The following is a 17,200-nucleotide window of genomic DNA, read 5'->3' on the forward strand; positions in this document are numbered from 1 at the left end:
CCCCAAGAGCCTTTTTTTTTGGTTACACTTCAGCCCCACGCTTCTGATCTTTGGGCATCCGGTGCAGATTGGAGAGGGTAGGTCAGAGGATCTCCTTGTGGGTCTGCTCCTGGGCTTGGCCAAACTGGCCATAAACAGGTCCAGGCAGCAGGTCACGGAGGGGATCGTTATGGCTGATTTGTGGTTACGCCCATGTCTGGGTGTCCCTGGAGAAGGAGCATGCCGTGTCAACCAACACCCTCAAGGTTTTCAGGGAGAGGTGAGCACCACAGCGCTTGGAGTGTTTTATTTCCTCCTTCGATTCTATTTTGATTTAACCCCAGCCCTCCCTTTCACTTTTGTGATCACTCAGCATTGCCTTATGTTGAGAAGGCACTGCTTGTCACTGCCCATTCGAGTGTTTCCTTTCTTCCTGGTGGTGGAATATAAATTAAGTTTTATGCACTCATTGTTCTTCACTGTGTCCTACACCTGCACACATACAAAGAAGAGAGAAAAAATATATATACATAAAACGAGGAGATAAGCAGGCCCGGAGAGGGTCAGTCAGTATTCAGGGCGGCTGAAGACCAGAAGGCTGACAACCTGTTCGGAAGAAAGCGGCCTGGAGTGGTCCGCTCAGTACATGGGGTGGTTGGGAACTGGATGGTCGACAAGCAGCCTGGAGGAAAGCGGGCCTGGGGAGGGTCGGTCAGTACGCAGGGCGTCCAAAGACTGGAAAGCCAACCACGGTCCTGCAGAAAGGCGAGCCAAGGACAGTCTGATCAGTATGCAGTGTGGACCGGTGTTAGATGTGCAAGTACCCAGGGATAGGAAGGTGTCAGCGGGAGTTGAATTATGTAATAAGTGGTTTTATTTTTGAATATTGCTTTTAGCTATATGTGTTTTGTAGACTGCTTTCCTTTGTGCCTGGTGCAGGCGATGTGTAAAGTGTTTGCAATTGTACATTGTGGCTTCAGCCTGCTGTAAACTTTATCCTTAGGGGCTGAAATGGACTCTTTTCTGGATTTCTGGCATTGTGGCACCTTTGAGAGGACAGTGACTTCTGTGAAAATTCTGCATGTGTTTTATGCAGTTTGTTTTGTGAAATTTTGGGCACCTTATAGTTGTGTTCCTATTTCTCCTGTTTATTGTTATATTGTATTTTGTGTAACTATAAATAACAAAAATAACCAGGAGATCAGAATCGCCTCAGTTCAGGCGACTGACTGTGCACAAGTAAATAAAAGGTGACTTGGTCTTGGGTTATCAGCCTGTACAGTTATTTCACATTTTGTCAAAACAAAACTTGGTCTCATCACACTGAAAACAAAACCCCACCTTTTCTAAATAGTACATTTGCATGCATTTAGTATTGTATTGATTCTGCTGAGAATAAGTTTTATCAGTAAATTGTAAAATGAAATACAAAATTATGATTTGACATTAGTAGGAAGCCTATGGCTGCATTTCACTGACAAGTATGGCAGTTCTTGAGGTTCCACATAGATAACCTTCCTATCGCTGGTTGAGAACTTTAATCTTGGACTGTCTACTCAGGCATCAGAAAGGGGTTTGAACCTGCTACTTTCGGATTCAAATGTGGCACCAGACTCCAAATATAACCACTAGCCTATCAGAAGCTTGAAATCATTTCAACTTCAAAGATTCATGAAGAGAAAGAGACCTTGACCATGGAGACACTGCAGGGGAGATTTATTAGATTGGTATCAGGGGAGTGGGTCTTTAGTTATATTGAGAAATTGCGACTACTTTTCTGGCAGCAAAATAAACTTGAAAACAACTAGAGATATTAGGAGCAGAAATTCACAGCTTGGGAGGGTGGTGAGCACAGACTCAATAATTTTTAAAAGGGAATTGGATAGATACTAGAAAAATAAGTTTTTTGGGCTATGCAAAAATACCAGTAGGACTGTTAGAATAGCGTCTCCAAAGAATTGGCAGGCAACCAAACAATCCATCCATACCTGTGACATTGCTGTTACCTCCTGCCATTACATGAGAAGTTTCCTTCAGTTCCTCACTCTCTAGCAGTGATGTCTGGCAGACACATGCTTTACAACAGGTTAGAATAATTTGTTGCTTTTAATTGTTCTTGGTTTGTTTGGAATGTTTGGCCTCAGAGTGTATGATTTCAAGATGGAAGATTGAACATTCACTGGGTCTTCTGAGAAATTCCATTATTGAGCTCCGCACACGTCAGGTGGTGGCAGGCTCAGGCTCCAAAGTTCCCACTTTGAATTGCCAGCTACAATCGTTACTTGAGCCAGCAACAAAAATGTTTCCCTTGTATAGTAAACAGATTAAACACAAACTACTTATGAAGTTATTGCACTGTTTTATAAAAGGCACCAGCTTATCGGATTGGTGTCTACAAATGTTGATCAGAAACTGCACATAAGTGAAATATTAGCCCTGAGCAAGTTGTGATACATTCACCCAGTAACTTTCAAACAAGGAACATCACACCATAGCCCCAAAACCCTTGAAACAAAAGATTACATTGTAAGGGAACATGAACAAGCATCCTCAAGACTGCTTTCTCCTCAAAGCCAAGTGTTATTTTCTATTTATGCTGACTGGCTTTCTACATGTTCTAACTCTTAAGTTATTTAGTGTGTTATTGCTGTCAGGTAATATACATTGCAATTATAAAACTAAATCAGGAAAGTTGAATGTAAAAAGGGCAACAATGCATTGTAACAATCTCCCCACAGTGAGATCAGTCACCCAACCTCAGAGTTCAACAAATTTACCACATCAATTCTAAATTAACTTTTTCTGAATGCTCACTGTTGCTTAAACCCGAGTCAAGGTGATCAATTGCCTAGTAACTTCCATCCATGTATTTTGCAACAAATATCCATGTATTTTGTAACAAATAAAAAAAACTAAAAGAACCAGAGCAGCAAATTGATGAACAGATTTCCAGCAGATTCACATAATAATTGTAATTTCAGCATAATGGACATAGGCTTTTCACAAATTATATGAAAAATTAGAAACTAATGGAAAATAATGGTTTAGAAGTGTCTAGATGAACATTAGCTTGAGTGATTATATTGAGATTGGCGTACACAGCGACTACTGATCATCCTTATAGATGTTAGAAAGTAATTGCCATCCAGAGGATCTCTCACAAAATAGGTGATTCCATAGAGGAAAAGGTTATCACAGTGATTTACACAAGAGAATAAATGAATATCTGAGGGATTTGTATAGAGAATAATAATATCAGTGTTTTACACAGAGTAATATCAGAGTAATGAATACCAGTAATTTAGAGAAAATAATAAATATCAGCAATCTACACAGAATAATGAATTTCATACTAGTTTTTAAGAGAATAATGAATATCAGTGATCCACACAGAATAATGAAGTGGGATCTATAATGTATAATGACTTATACAGACAATAAGTGACTTACACAGAGAATAATGAATATATCAGAGGGAATTACACAGAATAATGAATATCAGCAAGTAGTTACACTGAAAGATGGAGATCAGAAAGTGATTAGATAAGGCAATGTGGTTATGCAAGGGTGACTCAATAGCAAATGAAATGATATAGCAATGGATTTTTAAAAATAAAAATACAGGGAATAATTACAAGTTTGTTCAGGGGGTTTGCACAGCACAACAGAAGAGGGTGACTGGTAGAAAAGATCAAGATCCTCCTCTCCCCTTCAACATTGCGGCTCTGATAGGACTCATCAACCGGTGTCTGATGTCAGCTCTACTTCATCAGAAATTAGACACCATCAACAGCATTGGATGTTGAGTGTGGAGTGGCCTGGCCTGCAAACCCCCATCTTTCTCCAAGGACATACTCACTGTTGTGATTTGGGATTTATGAGTTGATCAGACGGCAACTGTTCAAACTGAATAGAATTTTAAAAATCAGCTTAGTGACAGATTATGTGTGCACACACAGCAGATTCTTTCCTGAGTAAGGCTGCTATTAACACATTAATTTCACTTAAAGATACAATTGTATTAGTTTGACATTTCTGTTCACAGATGAAGTGCTAACACAAATTGATAAAGTTTCAACTGAGAGTCATGTTGAGACCCAAAGTACACCAGATAGGGATAGATGGATGCAATGAACTGAAAGTGCTCTCAGCTAAGCAATTGCATAGCTCTGGACCCAATGACAATTAAACTCCAAAACTTGCACCAACGATTTATAATTTTTAACTCAACCTCAATAACTCATTATGAGTCACTAAATGCCCTATAAAGGAAGGTAACTGCAAGTCCGGCCAGACTTCAGGTTACTGCTGTGCAATCCCAGTGGAATAAAGTGCAAAATATACTGTTGGGAAACTTAATTTGCAATTACTCAGTGTGAGCAAAAGGCATTTTGGGCAGTCCACAATCAGAGGAGGAATATTGTCGCCAGACCACCATGTTCCTGACCCAAGTCTCCCAGTGACTTGTATTTCCATAGTATCTCCGACATCTTCAGAATGTATCAATATGCTATAAAACTATAGTAGTACTTTTTAAAATATAATTACTGTTCTAACACAGGAACTGTGATGGCCAATACACAGTTTTCCAGAAATACTAATGTCACCATAACTGGGTAAAAGATGTTGAAAAACATCACTAAATTATGAATATTCTGTAGACTGAATATTAGATCATCCACTACTGCACTTCCAGGACAGGTTCACTCATTCACTGCCAAATGATCTATTCTCAGAGTAGGCTTGTTCCCAATCACCCTGCTTCCAGGACGGTGGTTCCAAATCACTATGTTTCCAGGGCAGATTTTTTTCCAAGTGCCCTCCTCATGCAGAACAGGGCTCCCAGGGCAGACCCATTTTTTTCCACTGACCGTGTCTCATCCCCTGGACGGTTCACTGGTTATACTCTTTGGGGTATTTAGCTTTTAGTTTATGTGCAGAGAGTGTGCTTGCAATGGCCAGGGATAGCCATTATGACCTAAAAGCCAATGTAGAAAAAAAACAATTGGACTATCCAAATATTGGACATTGTTCGGGGTTATGGATATATTTGAAGCAGGGTACAACACTGTAGGAACTTTATAACAAAATTTCCTCACCCTATTGTCATGTGGTGCACAAGACATCACATCTGTTTCGGACAGATCAAAGGGAATATTCTTTGAATGAATGCAGTGTCCCCAGTTCTCAGACTAGATTGTTAGTGTAGAGCCAACTCACTGGCTGGAAATCACTTTCCCTGCTACTCACAGTTCTGTGGGTAGCTCTGTTCAAACTTCCAAACATCAGCATCAGGTGCATCTCAAGCAAAAAGATAGGCAGCGCTGATGAGCCTGACTCAGGACTCACGGTGCTGAGGGTGATCTGGCCATTTTCTTTTCCTTTTGTTTCTGTCTCTTTAATTTCAGCTCTTGGTTTTAAATTCTATAGTTTTAATTCTAACTACTGTATTCTGAAATGGCGTTGGAGTGTGGCAACTCTACACTTTTACTGGACTCAGGTAATGTGACAATAAAATATAATCTTAACAGTTACCTCTGGACAAAGAACACAGAAGTTTTAAGTTTTGAAAGTGTACAGCATCCAATCAACGGACGGGTCCAGTCAGGGATTGAATCCATTACAGCCAGCGTTGCTGAGACTATTATCAGGGCGGGGGCAGAATTCAGAAACTCAGGTGAAGAACCCTGAAAATACATCCATCGGAGTGACGATACCAGAGTCTACATTTGCAGGTCCTGGCTCACACATTGACAGACTCAGGTTGTAATGTCAGGCTAGGTAACTAGTAGGAATACACAGACTTTTTGTGCACACAAAAACTATAACAATTCAGACAGCTCTTTAAGTGGGTATGTTCTGTTTACCAGGCACAAGGATAATATTTAAGCAACATTGCTGCTAATACCCCATAGAGCAAGGGCTTCTCCATTCCAGGCTGCATTTAAAATCAGACATCACACCATAACCAGTCCAGCAGCTAAACTCCCTTCATTAGCAGTAACAGACTTGTGTACCTTGTAAATGGCCAGGCTGTAAAACATGAAAATATCTGTAACAAATATAACTTCTACCCTTCTAGGCACTCAATACACCTGTCTGAAGTCAAAAAGCTTTGGGAACAACCTCAAATTTCATTACAATGATGACATGATTGTTTCATTAACTCTAGAGGTTGGGAAGAACTGAGAAAAAGAGGCGGCTTAAGGTACCTCTTTGTGTTGAACTTACAAGGTCAGTACTTGCTTACTCCTGCCGCCTTCTCTCAAATATTCAGAAAAAAAAATCATTTCGGTAAACCCAAAGATACCCCAACACCATTGTTAATAACACGCTATCATCATTAAGCATTTCACACTGTTCTTTTACATTCAGAGGAAAGTTAGAGGATGAAAAATTCCAGAATCTTTGGAATACAGTGTTAGGACGTCCAGAAATCGGACTGCACACTTTAGAAATGCTCTGGTTTTCACTTCTTACAGTGAATGGAAGGTTTGATGTTCACAGGTGTTGGCATGGGGATGTTCATTTCTGCAGAAACAACAGGCACTTGTGGATTCTTCCTAACATCTCTCAACAGGAGGGTCAAACCTCTGAATGCACAGCTTTAAACTGTGGTCCCAAAGATTGCATCATCTTGACCAGGTTCCTCCATATCATCCTCACTAACTGAGAAATGTTGGTCACAGGGACTTGTGTTCATTAACCCATTGATTCCTGAGAGGAGGGAGTGTGCATGGTCATCAAGAAAGCCAGGCTGAGAGTCAAGGTTTGGGAGGTGGTCACTCTGTGAGCGTTCAGCCTCAGCCATGTATGACAGCAAGTTGTCGAGCAGGGGCCGGCTGCGGGTGATTTTATCCAGCAGCTGACTGCGGTGTCTGAGCTGGGCGATCACATTGTCCTTCTCCTTCATCACTGTCTGCAGCCTCTGTACGGTGCCCTCGCAATCCTGCAATTTCTCCTGCACATCCACCATCTCCCTGAAGAGCAACAGCAATAGAGACATTTCAGTTCAGCTACCAGTCACACACACAGTCCCTTTCGCATTCCCCCTTTCTTCCTGAATTCACCCTTTCCTTCCCTTCCTCAAAGCCACTTCTCATTGTCCCCAATTCTCCCTCTCTTTTCTCCCCAAAACCTTACTCCTTTCCCTTGCTCATCCCATACTCATTCCTTCCTGCTTCATTCCCTAATCCATTTGCCCTCACCCATTCTTTCCACACAAACCCCACTGTCCTTGCCCTCTTGAAAGGTTTAGAGGGGGTGAAATTCTTAATGTGTCCAGGAGAGCTTATGAAACCAGTAGGTAGAAAGTCCAACAACAGAAAGGGTGCGCTGGACCTAATTTTACGGGATGAAGCTGAGCAAGTGGTGGATGTGGCACTGGGGAGCACTTCAGTGATAGTGGATATAATTTACTCAGATTTAAGGAAATTATGAATAAGAACAAAGATAGACCTGCTGTTCTAAAGGTTCAGAACTGGGGAAAGGCCAATTTTAATAAGTCAAGAATCTAGCTAAGGTTCACTAATATCCTTGAGGGAAAGAAATTGGTTTGACCTGCATGTGACTCCAGACACCAAATGATATGGTTGATTCTGATCTGTCCTGTGAAATGGCCCAGCAAGCCATTCAGTTATATCAACTGCTTGAAAGGAAAATATGAATGAAAACAGACTGACCACCTAGCATTGACTCAAAGTGGAAATGACAATGGCAAAAACAATCCTGCTTTCCTCCTTTCTAACACTTGGGGACCAAAATTGGAAGAGCTGTCTCACACTAGCGAGGCAACAGCCCGATATAATCCTGCCATCCATGGATATGTCCTTCTCACCAGCATGACAGGCCCAGCAGAGGTAGCAGCTCAATGGTAAACAGTCAGAAAGGAATTGCCCTGGGAATCCTCAACACTGATGTCCATTAGGCAAGAAATTAATCTGATTACCATGTGCTGTCTTCCTTCAGCTGATAAATCAGTACTCCTCCATGTTAAACAACACTTGGAGGAAGCATGGAGGGTGGTATGAGGGCAGAATGTTCTTTGGGTGGAGGATTTCAATGTCCACCACTATGAATGGCTTGGTACAAAACTACTTAGTGAGTTGGTTAAGTCCTAAAGGATACTGCTGCTAGATTGGATCTGCAGCAGATGGTGAGAGAACCAGAGCATAAACATACTTTACCTCTTCCTTATCAACCTTCCTGCCACAGGTGCATCTGGCCATGATGGAACTGTTAGGAATGACCACCATATAGTCCTTGTGGAGATGAGTTCCCATCTTCAAACTGATAACACCCTCCATCATATTGTGCAACATTATTTCTGTGCCACATGAGACAGATTTCAAACAGATCTAAAAACGCAACACTTGAGGCACAATGGGCATCAGCTGCAGCAGAACAGTACTTAAATACAATCTGCAACTTCATGGCTAGCACATCTCCCACTATCAATATAGGCAATTAAGCCTAGTTCAATAAAGCATGCTGGAGGGCATGCCAGAAGCAGCATCAGGCATACCTAAAAATGAGATGTCAACTTGGGGAAGCTAACAATTGGCAGGACTACTTGCATGTCAAACAGCAGCATTAATAGCAAATTAGACAGGATTAAGCAATCCTACATCCAGTGGGTCAGATCTAAGCTCTGTAGTCTTGCCACATCCAGTCGTGATAGTGGTGGACAACTCACTGGAGCAGGAGGTTCCACAAACATCCCAATCTTCAATGATGTAAGAGCCCAGTACATCAGTGCATAAGACAAGGCTGAAACATTTGGCAAAAGTGCCAAGTGGATAATTAATCCTGACCTCTTCCAAAGGTCCCCAGCCTTCAGCAAATTCAATTCACTCTATAGGATATCAGAAATCGGTTGGAGACACTGCACACCGAAAAGGCCATGGACACTGACAACATTCCAACAAGACTAATGCGGACTTGTGCACCAAAGCTTGCCAGTTCCATAGCCAAGCTGTTCCAGTACAGCTACAACACTGGCATCTACCCAGCAATGTGGAAACTTGCCCAGTTGTACACAAAAACAGAACAAATCTAACCTGACCCCAATTATAGTCCTATCAGTAACAGTAACATGATTTAAGATGCTACCATGCAGCACTTGTTTAGTAACCTACTGAATGACACCCAATTGGGTTCTGCCAGGGTCACGCAACTCCTGACTTCATTACAGCCTTGACTCAAACAGAAGGGAGGGGAGAATGAATGGCCTTGACATCAAGTCTGCATTTGACTGAGTGTGGCATCAAGGATTCTGAGCAAAACTAAAACAAAGTAATTGAGGGGAAAAACCTTCTCCTGGCACACAGGAAGATAGTTGTGATTATTGGCAGTTATAGAATTATGGAGTCCCTACAAGTGTGGAAGCAGGCCATTTGGCCCATCGAGTCCACACCGACTCTCCAAAAAATATCCCATGTAGACCCAACCACCTACTTTATCCCTGTAACATTCCATTTCCCATGACTAATCCATCTAGCCTGTACATCCCTGGACACTATGGGCAATTTAACATGACCGAACTACTGAACCTGGATATATTTGGAATGTGGGAGGAAACTGGGAGTACCTGGTAGAAACCCACACAGACACAGGGAGAATGTGCAAACCCCACACAGACAGTCACAAGGATGGAATCAGCACTGAGGCAGCAGTGTTAACCACTGAGCTACTGTACTGCCCACATTCATCTCAAATCCAGATCAACTCTGCAGCAGTTCTTCAGAGTATTTTTGATCACTTTGCTTAAAGATGTTATAATACACTTCTGGAATATGTAGTACTTCAACTCAAGCCTCCTGGCTCAGAGGCAGGGACACTACTATTGTCCATTTTAGTTCCTCAGGGCAGTGTCCCAAGCCCAATCATCTTTAGGTACTTCAATCACCTTCCCTCCATCACAAGGTCTGAGTGGGGTCGTTGACGATTGCTTAATGTTGAGCACCATTTAAAACTCCTCAGACACTGAAGCAGTTGATGTTCAAATGCACCTGGATTACATTCAGGCTTGGGCTGATAAATCACAAGTAACATTCACACTACACTAATGCCACGTAATGACCATCTCCAATAAGACAGAATCTCGTCGTCCCTCATGTTACTATCACCGAACTCCCCACTAATCAATATCCTAGGGTTATCACTGACCAGAAACAGAACTGGACTAGCCATACAATCATAGCAGCTGCCAGAGCAGGTTAGGCAGCATCAGAGAAGCAGGACAGTCGATGTTTCGGGTCAGGATCCTTCATTTGGAGGGAGAAGGGAGGTGAGTAATAAAGAGATGGAGGGGGGTGGATGCAGGTAGGGGGTTATTGTGATTGGTGAGTGGGAAGTGTGCAGTGGATAAGTGAGGAGAGGATGAACAGGTTAAGTCCGGTCAAGAAAGCAGGGAGGAGAGGACAGGCTGGACATAGGATGAGGATGAGGATATTTTGAACCTGGTGAACTCCATGTTAAAGGTCATTGGGCTGTAAGCTCCCAAGGCAGAATGTGAGGTGTTGTCCCTCCAGTTTGTATGTAGCCTTATTTTGGCATTGGAGGAGGATGGACATGTCGCCAAGGGAGTGGGAGGAAGAGTTTAAGTGACTGGCAGCCAGAAAATGGTATTGATTGGAGTGTACAGAGTGCAGATGCTCCGTGACCTAGTCCCAGAGTCTGTGCTTTGTCTCTCCATGTAGAAGATACCACATTGGGAGCAACGGATACAGTGGACCAGAATGGAGGATGTGCATGTGAATCTCTGCCAGGTTTGGAATGATTGTTTGGGGCCTTGGATGGAAGAAAGAGGGAAGGTGTAGGGGCGAGTATTGCACTTCCTGCAGTTGCAGGGAAAGGTGCTAGGTGTGGAGGAGGGGTTGGAGGGGAGTGTGGAACAACTGAGGAAGCCGCAGAGTAAATGGTTCCCTATGGAAAGCAGACAGGGTGGGAAGGAAATATCTGTTTGGTGGTCTGACTGCAGGTGGCGAAAATGGCAAAGGATGCTGGGTTTGGAGTTTGGTGGAGTGCTATGTGAGGACCAGGGGGCCTTTATACTTACTGAGATTGAGAGGGAAGGAGGGTTTGAGGGTTGAGGTCCAGGAAATGGAGGAGATGTGGTTGAGGGTGTTATTAATCACGGGAAAGGAAATTACAGTCTTTGAAGTAGGTCATCTGGGATGGTCTGCAGTGGAAGCCCTCATCCTGCGAGCAGATGTGGCAGAGTCACTATTCCTTCACTGATGCTGGGTCAAAATCCTGTAATTCCTTCCTTAGGGGCATTGTGGGTCTACCTGCAGCAGTTTAAGAAGGCAGCTCACCATCACCTACAAGGGCAACTAGGGATGGGCAATAAATGCCAGCGACTTCCATATCCTATGAGTGAATAAAAAACGTGAAGTGGGAGCTGCTACATCAGGGAAGCGGGAGACACCTTAAAAATGCCTTAACACGAAACTAAACAGCTGGGTGTTTGATGAGCGGTGACACAGTGGGCTCTCTCCTCGCTATAAAGCCTCTCCGACGCTGTGACTGTGCCTCTTTCCTCTCCTCATGTAGACCACCCGCCAAGGCGCGGCCTGGAGAACTGGCGCGCGTTCCCAGTGCCCTGGCGCGTCCCCGCAGTGGCTGTGCCTGCTGACCGGTCCTTGCGCAGGGTGAGCTCCCGGATGGCGGCCTGCAGCTCGCGGTCTTTGCTCATGAGCCGCTCGGCCTGTTCCCGCACGGTCCGCTCAGCTGCCTCGAGCCGCCGCTCCAGCTCCGTCACTCGGAGGTGCACGGCCGCCAAGTGTGCGTTCGCCTCTTTAATCTGCACCGGGCTCAGCACCGACATGCTGCCTAGCGGTGACCGCGCTCACGTAGAGAGACCGAGACCGACTCTACATGAGCCTCAACGCCGCTACGAAAGCATCGGGCAGGCCCCGCACCGGGCAGTCAGCGCGCAGGCGCAGAGCAGGCCCCACGCCGGGCGGTCAGCGCGCAGGCGCAGAGCAGGCCCCACGCCGGGCGGTCAGCGCGCAGGCGCAGAGCAGGCCCCGCGCCGGGAGGACAGTCCGCATGTGCTAGGCGGACTCCTGGACCGGGCGGTCAGCGCGCAGGCGCAGAGCAGGCGTATACGCCGTGCCGGCCCGCGAACAGTGTGGGCAGGGCGCATGCGCAGGGCTGCTCCCACACCGACCTGGGAGGAAAGGGTGTAGTCGCCGGTGCTGACCTCTCCGTCATTGTGGGCCCCACCTGAGGCTCAGGGCCTGAGGAAAATGGCGCAGAAACAAACCGGCGGCAGGATTGACAGGCAGTTGAAGTAGAATGTAGACATGTAATTTGAGGGAGGGCTGTTCGACCTGTAATGTTAACTCTGATTTCTCTCGACAGAGCTGCTGAGCTTTTCCAGCACTTTCTGTTTCTGTCAGTGTGAGCTGCGGAATTGGGTAGGCAGTAGCTTACCTGGGTAAGAATGACGTGGCAGATAGGAGCATTTTTATATTCAAGAATTTAAGTGCCTAATGATGGTTTTAAAAACCCTCTGACACACTAATGTCCTTCATGACAGAAAATCTGCCATAGTTGTGGTCTGGCCTACATGTGGTTCCAGACTCCAATGTGGTTGACTCAACTGCCCACTGACCTGGGTTATTAAGCCATGCAGTTGTATCAGTCACAGATAAGTCTCAAAAAGAAATTGGATGGAATATCCCAGCACTGAAAACAACAACGAAAACAGTCCTATTGACTTTGTAATAGCCTCCTTCCTACCATCTAGGATGGAGTGCCACAATTTTAAATCAAAATGTTTTTTGCAAGTTCATCCAAATCACATCATTGACAATATCAGCTCCTGCCCCTCTCATTAGATCGAGTTCAATGAGGCAAAAGTTAAGCATGGTTTACGTTTTCCAATCTTGCTGGTGTTCTTTATATTTGCATTTATTTAAAAACAAATCAATTTCAAAGTAATTGAACTTGTAACTTTCAAGAGACTCCTGGCTGAATGAGTGCATTTGCTGGAATTTAAAAAACTCTCAAATAGCACCACTGCTGTGAACTCAATGACTGACATTACTATTTATCTGGCAAATGCTGTTAATGCCAGCGCTAAACCAGAGAAAAAAAAACAGCCAGACTGGATAATATTACAGTCAAAAGAATAAAGGAAACTTACCAAACCCAGCTTGACAGTAAACAAGGTGAATAATGACTCCCAGAATAAAATCAGTGCTTAAATCCTTGCTGTTTTAGTTTACAGCAGCACAGTGAGTGAGCAGTTTCTGCTGATCAGCCACAATACTAAAACAGTGGTTTCATCAGAACAATTTAATTTCTATCCAGTGTCCAGACTGAAGTGAACTTTTTCCTCTGCCATGGAAAAAGTGCTTGAAGTTGATTGTGAAGGATCAACTGCTTCAGTTCAAAGTCTCTTCAGAGTTCAGTCAACACCATCTGCGAGATGTCAGTGGAATTAGTCCAAAGATCAGTGGATGGGACTACAGCTGCCAAGAAGTTACTCAGTCTGCAGTTTGTCCCTTTAATTACACAGTACTTTGTTTTTCCTCTTTGTTCAGTTCCTTAGGCAGAGAAATTCTCAATGCTGAAACAATGATGCTACTTTAAACAGTTATTCATTACAAAACATAATGTGGCAAAAAGATTAAGCCATGAAAACACAAGCAAAAAAAAAAAAGAAAAGCCTAATTTGGTTTGTTTTTCAAAAAAAGGGTTCATTCATGGGATGTGGTTATTACTGACTTCTCAAAACTCACTAGCTTATTACCAATCCGTACTGCACAACCATATTGAGAGTCAACCATATTGTTGTGGGTCCAGAGTCACATGTAGGCCAGACCAGGTAAAGATAGCAGTTTCTTTCCCTAAAAAAAGGAAGTGAACAGGATAAGTGGACAGTTTGTAGAAATATATTAAAAGTAAGGCTGTTCAAAGTTTGGGAGAAGATTTGTAGCTTGGGTGCTCGTTGTGGTTCTGTTCGCCAAGCTGGGAATTTGTGTTGCAGACGTTTCGTCCCCTGTCTAAGCACATCGACCTGGACCCAATATACCAGCCACTGCAGCAGACAGCTGGAACTGACAACTGGAAGCAGCAGATACAAATCACTATAAGTGCCGGAGGAAACATTACAGAAGCGCTTCACAGGAGGGTCCCAAGCACTGAGGATGTCACCTAGACAGGGGACGAAACGTCTGCAACACAAATTCTCAGCTCGGCGAACAGAACCACAACAGTAAGGCTGTTCCAGACAACACTGCCAAGGTTAACTAATATTAATTAACCTAGGCTCCTCAGCACACATCAGGAAGTGACTAAACCACACAAGTGTGCAGTCAGTGTACCAGGCCATAACTTTATTTGAAGATAACAAAAGGTTAAGAGTTAAACTTAATGCTTTTAACAACTCTATTTCAGACTATCTAATTCTTTAGAAAGTTAAAATACTTCCCAAGTACAGGTAACTTTTGCTGATCAGTTGAATTGTTCAGTCTGTACCTCTCTTGGGTTGGAGGATGAACCACGCTGGTCACTGCTATACTCCAACATACCTTTAGGTCACCTGAAGAGTGGGGTTCCCCAAGGTCTGCTGGGCTTGGTTCTTATACCCATCTGGATACTTTATGGAACTTTCTAAGGACTTGAGCAATCAGAGGTTTCGGATTAATTGGCTTTATCACCTTGAAATGCTGCTAATTGGCTCTCAATGGTTCGCTTCACAGTGACCCCTTAACAGTGTCTGCTTTTGGGCATGGAAGTCTGGTTTTGTCTCAGAATATATACCTGTTTTTTTGTCTTACTGAGGCATGTCTGCTCTATGCATCTAGAGTTATGTTTGTCAGGAAAGGTTGAGATGCCCTTTCACACATCCTAATGTGTTCTGATGCCTCTCTCGTTGCAATTATCTGAGCATAGATCTTGCAAGGACTCATCCCTGGGCAGAATTGTCTCTCGTGTCTGTCTTGGCTCAGGCATTCCCAGCATACTTTGCTTTTTGGCCAATTTTAAACCCTATTTACAAAGGAACCTCGATTATCGAATTGAGGCGGGTGGGAAGTATTTCGTTCGGTTAATCGAATTTCGGACAATCGAATGCTGGATAACATAGTTTAACCAAGCATCGGACCTTGCAACCTTGCTGGGTAATCCGATATTCAGATAACCCAATGCCAGATAATCGAGTATCCTCTATATTTCAGTTGTTGTGCCTGTATTTCTGGCCTCCCTTTTTAATGATTTTTTTTCACTTGAGCAGTTGCAGGCAGCTACAGCAGCACCAAAGTCACAAAACACATCTGGGGAAAAATAAGAGGTTCTCATACGTGTCCTCTTAATTTTAAAATTACTTGTGTGTAATTAATTTGTATGTATTTTGTAACTACAGTGATTTCTTTTAGAACAGATTTTGAACGCTAGCTTTGGAGTGAAGGAGTTTTGGTACATTGATGGACTTTTGTTTATTTTAGAATGTTGCGATGCAGAATGATAAATAATGAGGCCTCAAGGGTTTGATAGAGTTCTGAAAACTAGTTTGTTTTTAAGCTTGGGGGAGGTGCCCTTGGTGGGTGAGAAAAATCGTTTAGTTTCACTTTTAACTATAAGTAGTTTTTTAGTCTTGAGAAGACCTTGGAACAGGATGGCTGTATTGAACATACTGTGGAGAAGAGAAGGCTGTAGTAAGTTACGTCCTCAGAATGAAATGTTCATGTTGTTTCCAGACCAGATAAAATCCTGGAAATTTTTATTTTCACTGAGTGCAGTGAAGCTCCAGTGTATGACAGTTCCACAGAAGCTATCACAGTTGCAGTTCAAATATTGAACCCCCAAATGACTCATAACCTGTAAGGTGTTAGATACAGGGATGCTGATGTATTATATGAAAGGTGTTTTGGGAATTGTACCAGGCATGGTGTTTTGGGCATTATCCAAAAGCTGTTTATTCCCTTTTCAATTTAGAAAGGAATGTTTTGGAATTTATGGATTTATACTTTCAAATTCTGTTTAAAATCTTTGAATTAGTATGATAAAATCAGTACAGTGGTGAGACAGGCCCATTGCATTCATACCGACCCTTGGAAAAGCATCCCACTGTCCATATTCTCTGTATATCCCTGTATTCTCCATGGCTAATCCACTAGCCTGCACATACCTGGACACTATAGGCAATTTAACATGGCCAATCCACCTAAACTGTACATCCTTGGATTAGTTAGGATTATTCTATTTTATCTGCATCCTTTAACAGATTGGATTCACAATTAGTTTGATGATAGGAAGCAGAGGGTAATAGTGAAAGGATGCTTGCCGGACAGGAGGGCTGTGACTAGTGGTGTGCTTCAGGGGTCGGTGCTGGGCCCTTTGCTGTTTGTTATCTATTTCAAGGATGTGGATGAGAATGTACAAGGCATGATTAGTAAGTTTGCAGATGACGGTAAAATAGGCAGTATTGTAGACCGTGAGGAAGGTTATCAGAAATCACAGCAGGACCTTGATCAGATGGGGAAGTCCGCTGAGAAATGGCAAATGGAGTTTAATATAGATAAGTGTGAGGTCTTGCATTTTGGAAAGTCAGATCAAGGTAGGAGTTTCATGGTGAATGACAAGGCCTTAAGGAGTGTAGTGAAACAGAGGGACCTTGGAGTTCAGGTCCAAGGCTCTTTGAAAGTGGAGTCACAGATAGACAGGGCAGTGAAGGTGGCTTTCGGCACACTGGCCTTCGTCAATTAGGGCAGTGAGTATAGAAGTTGGGAAGTTATGTTGCAGTTGAACAGGAGGTTGGTGAGGCAGCACTTGGAATATTGTGTTCAATTTTGGTCATCTTGCTAAAAGAAGGATATTATTAAACTGGAAAGATTGCACATGAAATTTACAAGGATGTTGCCAGGACTCAAGGGTCTGAGTTATAGGGAGAGGTTGGACAAGCGAGGACTTTTTTCTTTAGAAGGAAACTAACAGTGTATAAGATCAGAGCTGAAAAATGTGTTGCTGGAAAAGCACAGCAGGTCAGGCAGCATCCAAGGAGCAGGGGAATCGACGTTTCGGGCATGAGCCCTTCTTCAGGAATGAGGAAGGTGTGCCAAGCAGGCTGAGATAAAAGGTAAGGAGGGACTTGGGGGAGGGGCATTGGGAATGCGGTAGGTGGAAGGAGGTTAAGGTTAGGGTGATAGGCCAGAGAGGGGGTGGGGGCGGAGAGGTCGGGAAGAAGATTGCAGGTCAAGAAGGTGGT

The 17,200-nt window shown here is 43.5% G+C and overlaps 2 protein-coding genes across 4 annotated transcripts in view; both read right to left on the reverse strand.

Annotated features, from left to right (window-relative positions):
* The window catches only part of wdr55 (WD repeat domain 55), a 60,647-nt gene extending 47,346 nt beyond the window's left edge, over positions 1–13,301 (reverse strand). For all 3 annotated transcript variants that reach the window (XM_043720847.1, XM_043720846.1, XM_043720845.1), the window contains exon 1: positions 13,136–13,301. The gene's annotated coding sequence lies outside the window, so the exon portion shown is untranslated. The remainder of the gene's footprint in view (positions 1–13,135) is intronic.
* On the reverse strand, positions 1,364–11,937 carry LOC122565156 (vimentin-type intermediate filament-associated coiled-coil protein-like). The gene is made up of 2 exons (XM_043720849.1): positions 11,619–11,937; positions 1,364–6,959 (listed from the first exon to the last, which is right to left on the reverse strand). The coding sequence occupies exons 1-2, from the start codon at positions 11,807–11,809 to the stop codon at positions 6,587–6,589; spliced, it is 564 nt and encodes a 187-aa protein (XP_043576784.1). The 5' UTR covers positions 11,810–11,937; the 3' UTR covers positions 1,364–6,586.
* Positions 13,302–17,200: the final 3,899 nt, after the last annotated feature.

The sequence above is a fragment of the Chiloscyllium plagiosum genome, chromosome 31, assembly GCF_004010195.1.
Source record: "Chiloscyllium plagiosum isolate BGI_BamShark_2017 chromosome 31, ASM401019v2, whole genome shotgun sequence".
NCBI lineage: Eukaryota > Metazoa > Chordata > Chondrichthyes > Orectolobiformes > Hemiscylliidae > Chiloscyllium > Chiloscyllium plagiosum.

What these genes read in the sequence shown, in the direction of transcription:
- LOC122565156 (XM_043720849.1), bottom strand. Translation starts at nt 11,809, where the DNA reads ATGTCGGTGCTGAGCCCGGTGCAGATTAAAGAGGCGAACGCACACTTG. An exon ending in CTCACCCTGCGCAAGGACCG is followed by an intron (nt 6,960 to 11,618) that starts GTCAGCAGGCAC and finishes GTTGCTCTTCAG; the next exon opens with GGAGATGGTGGATGTGCAGG.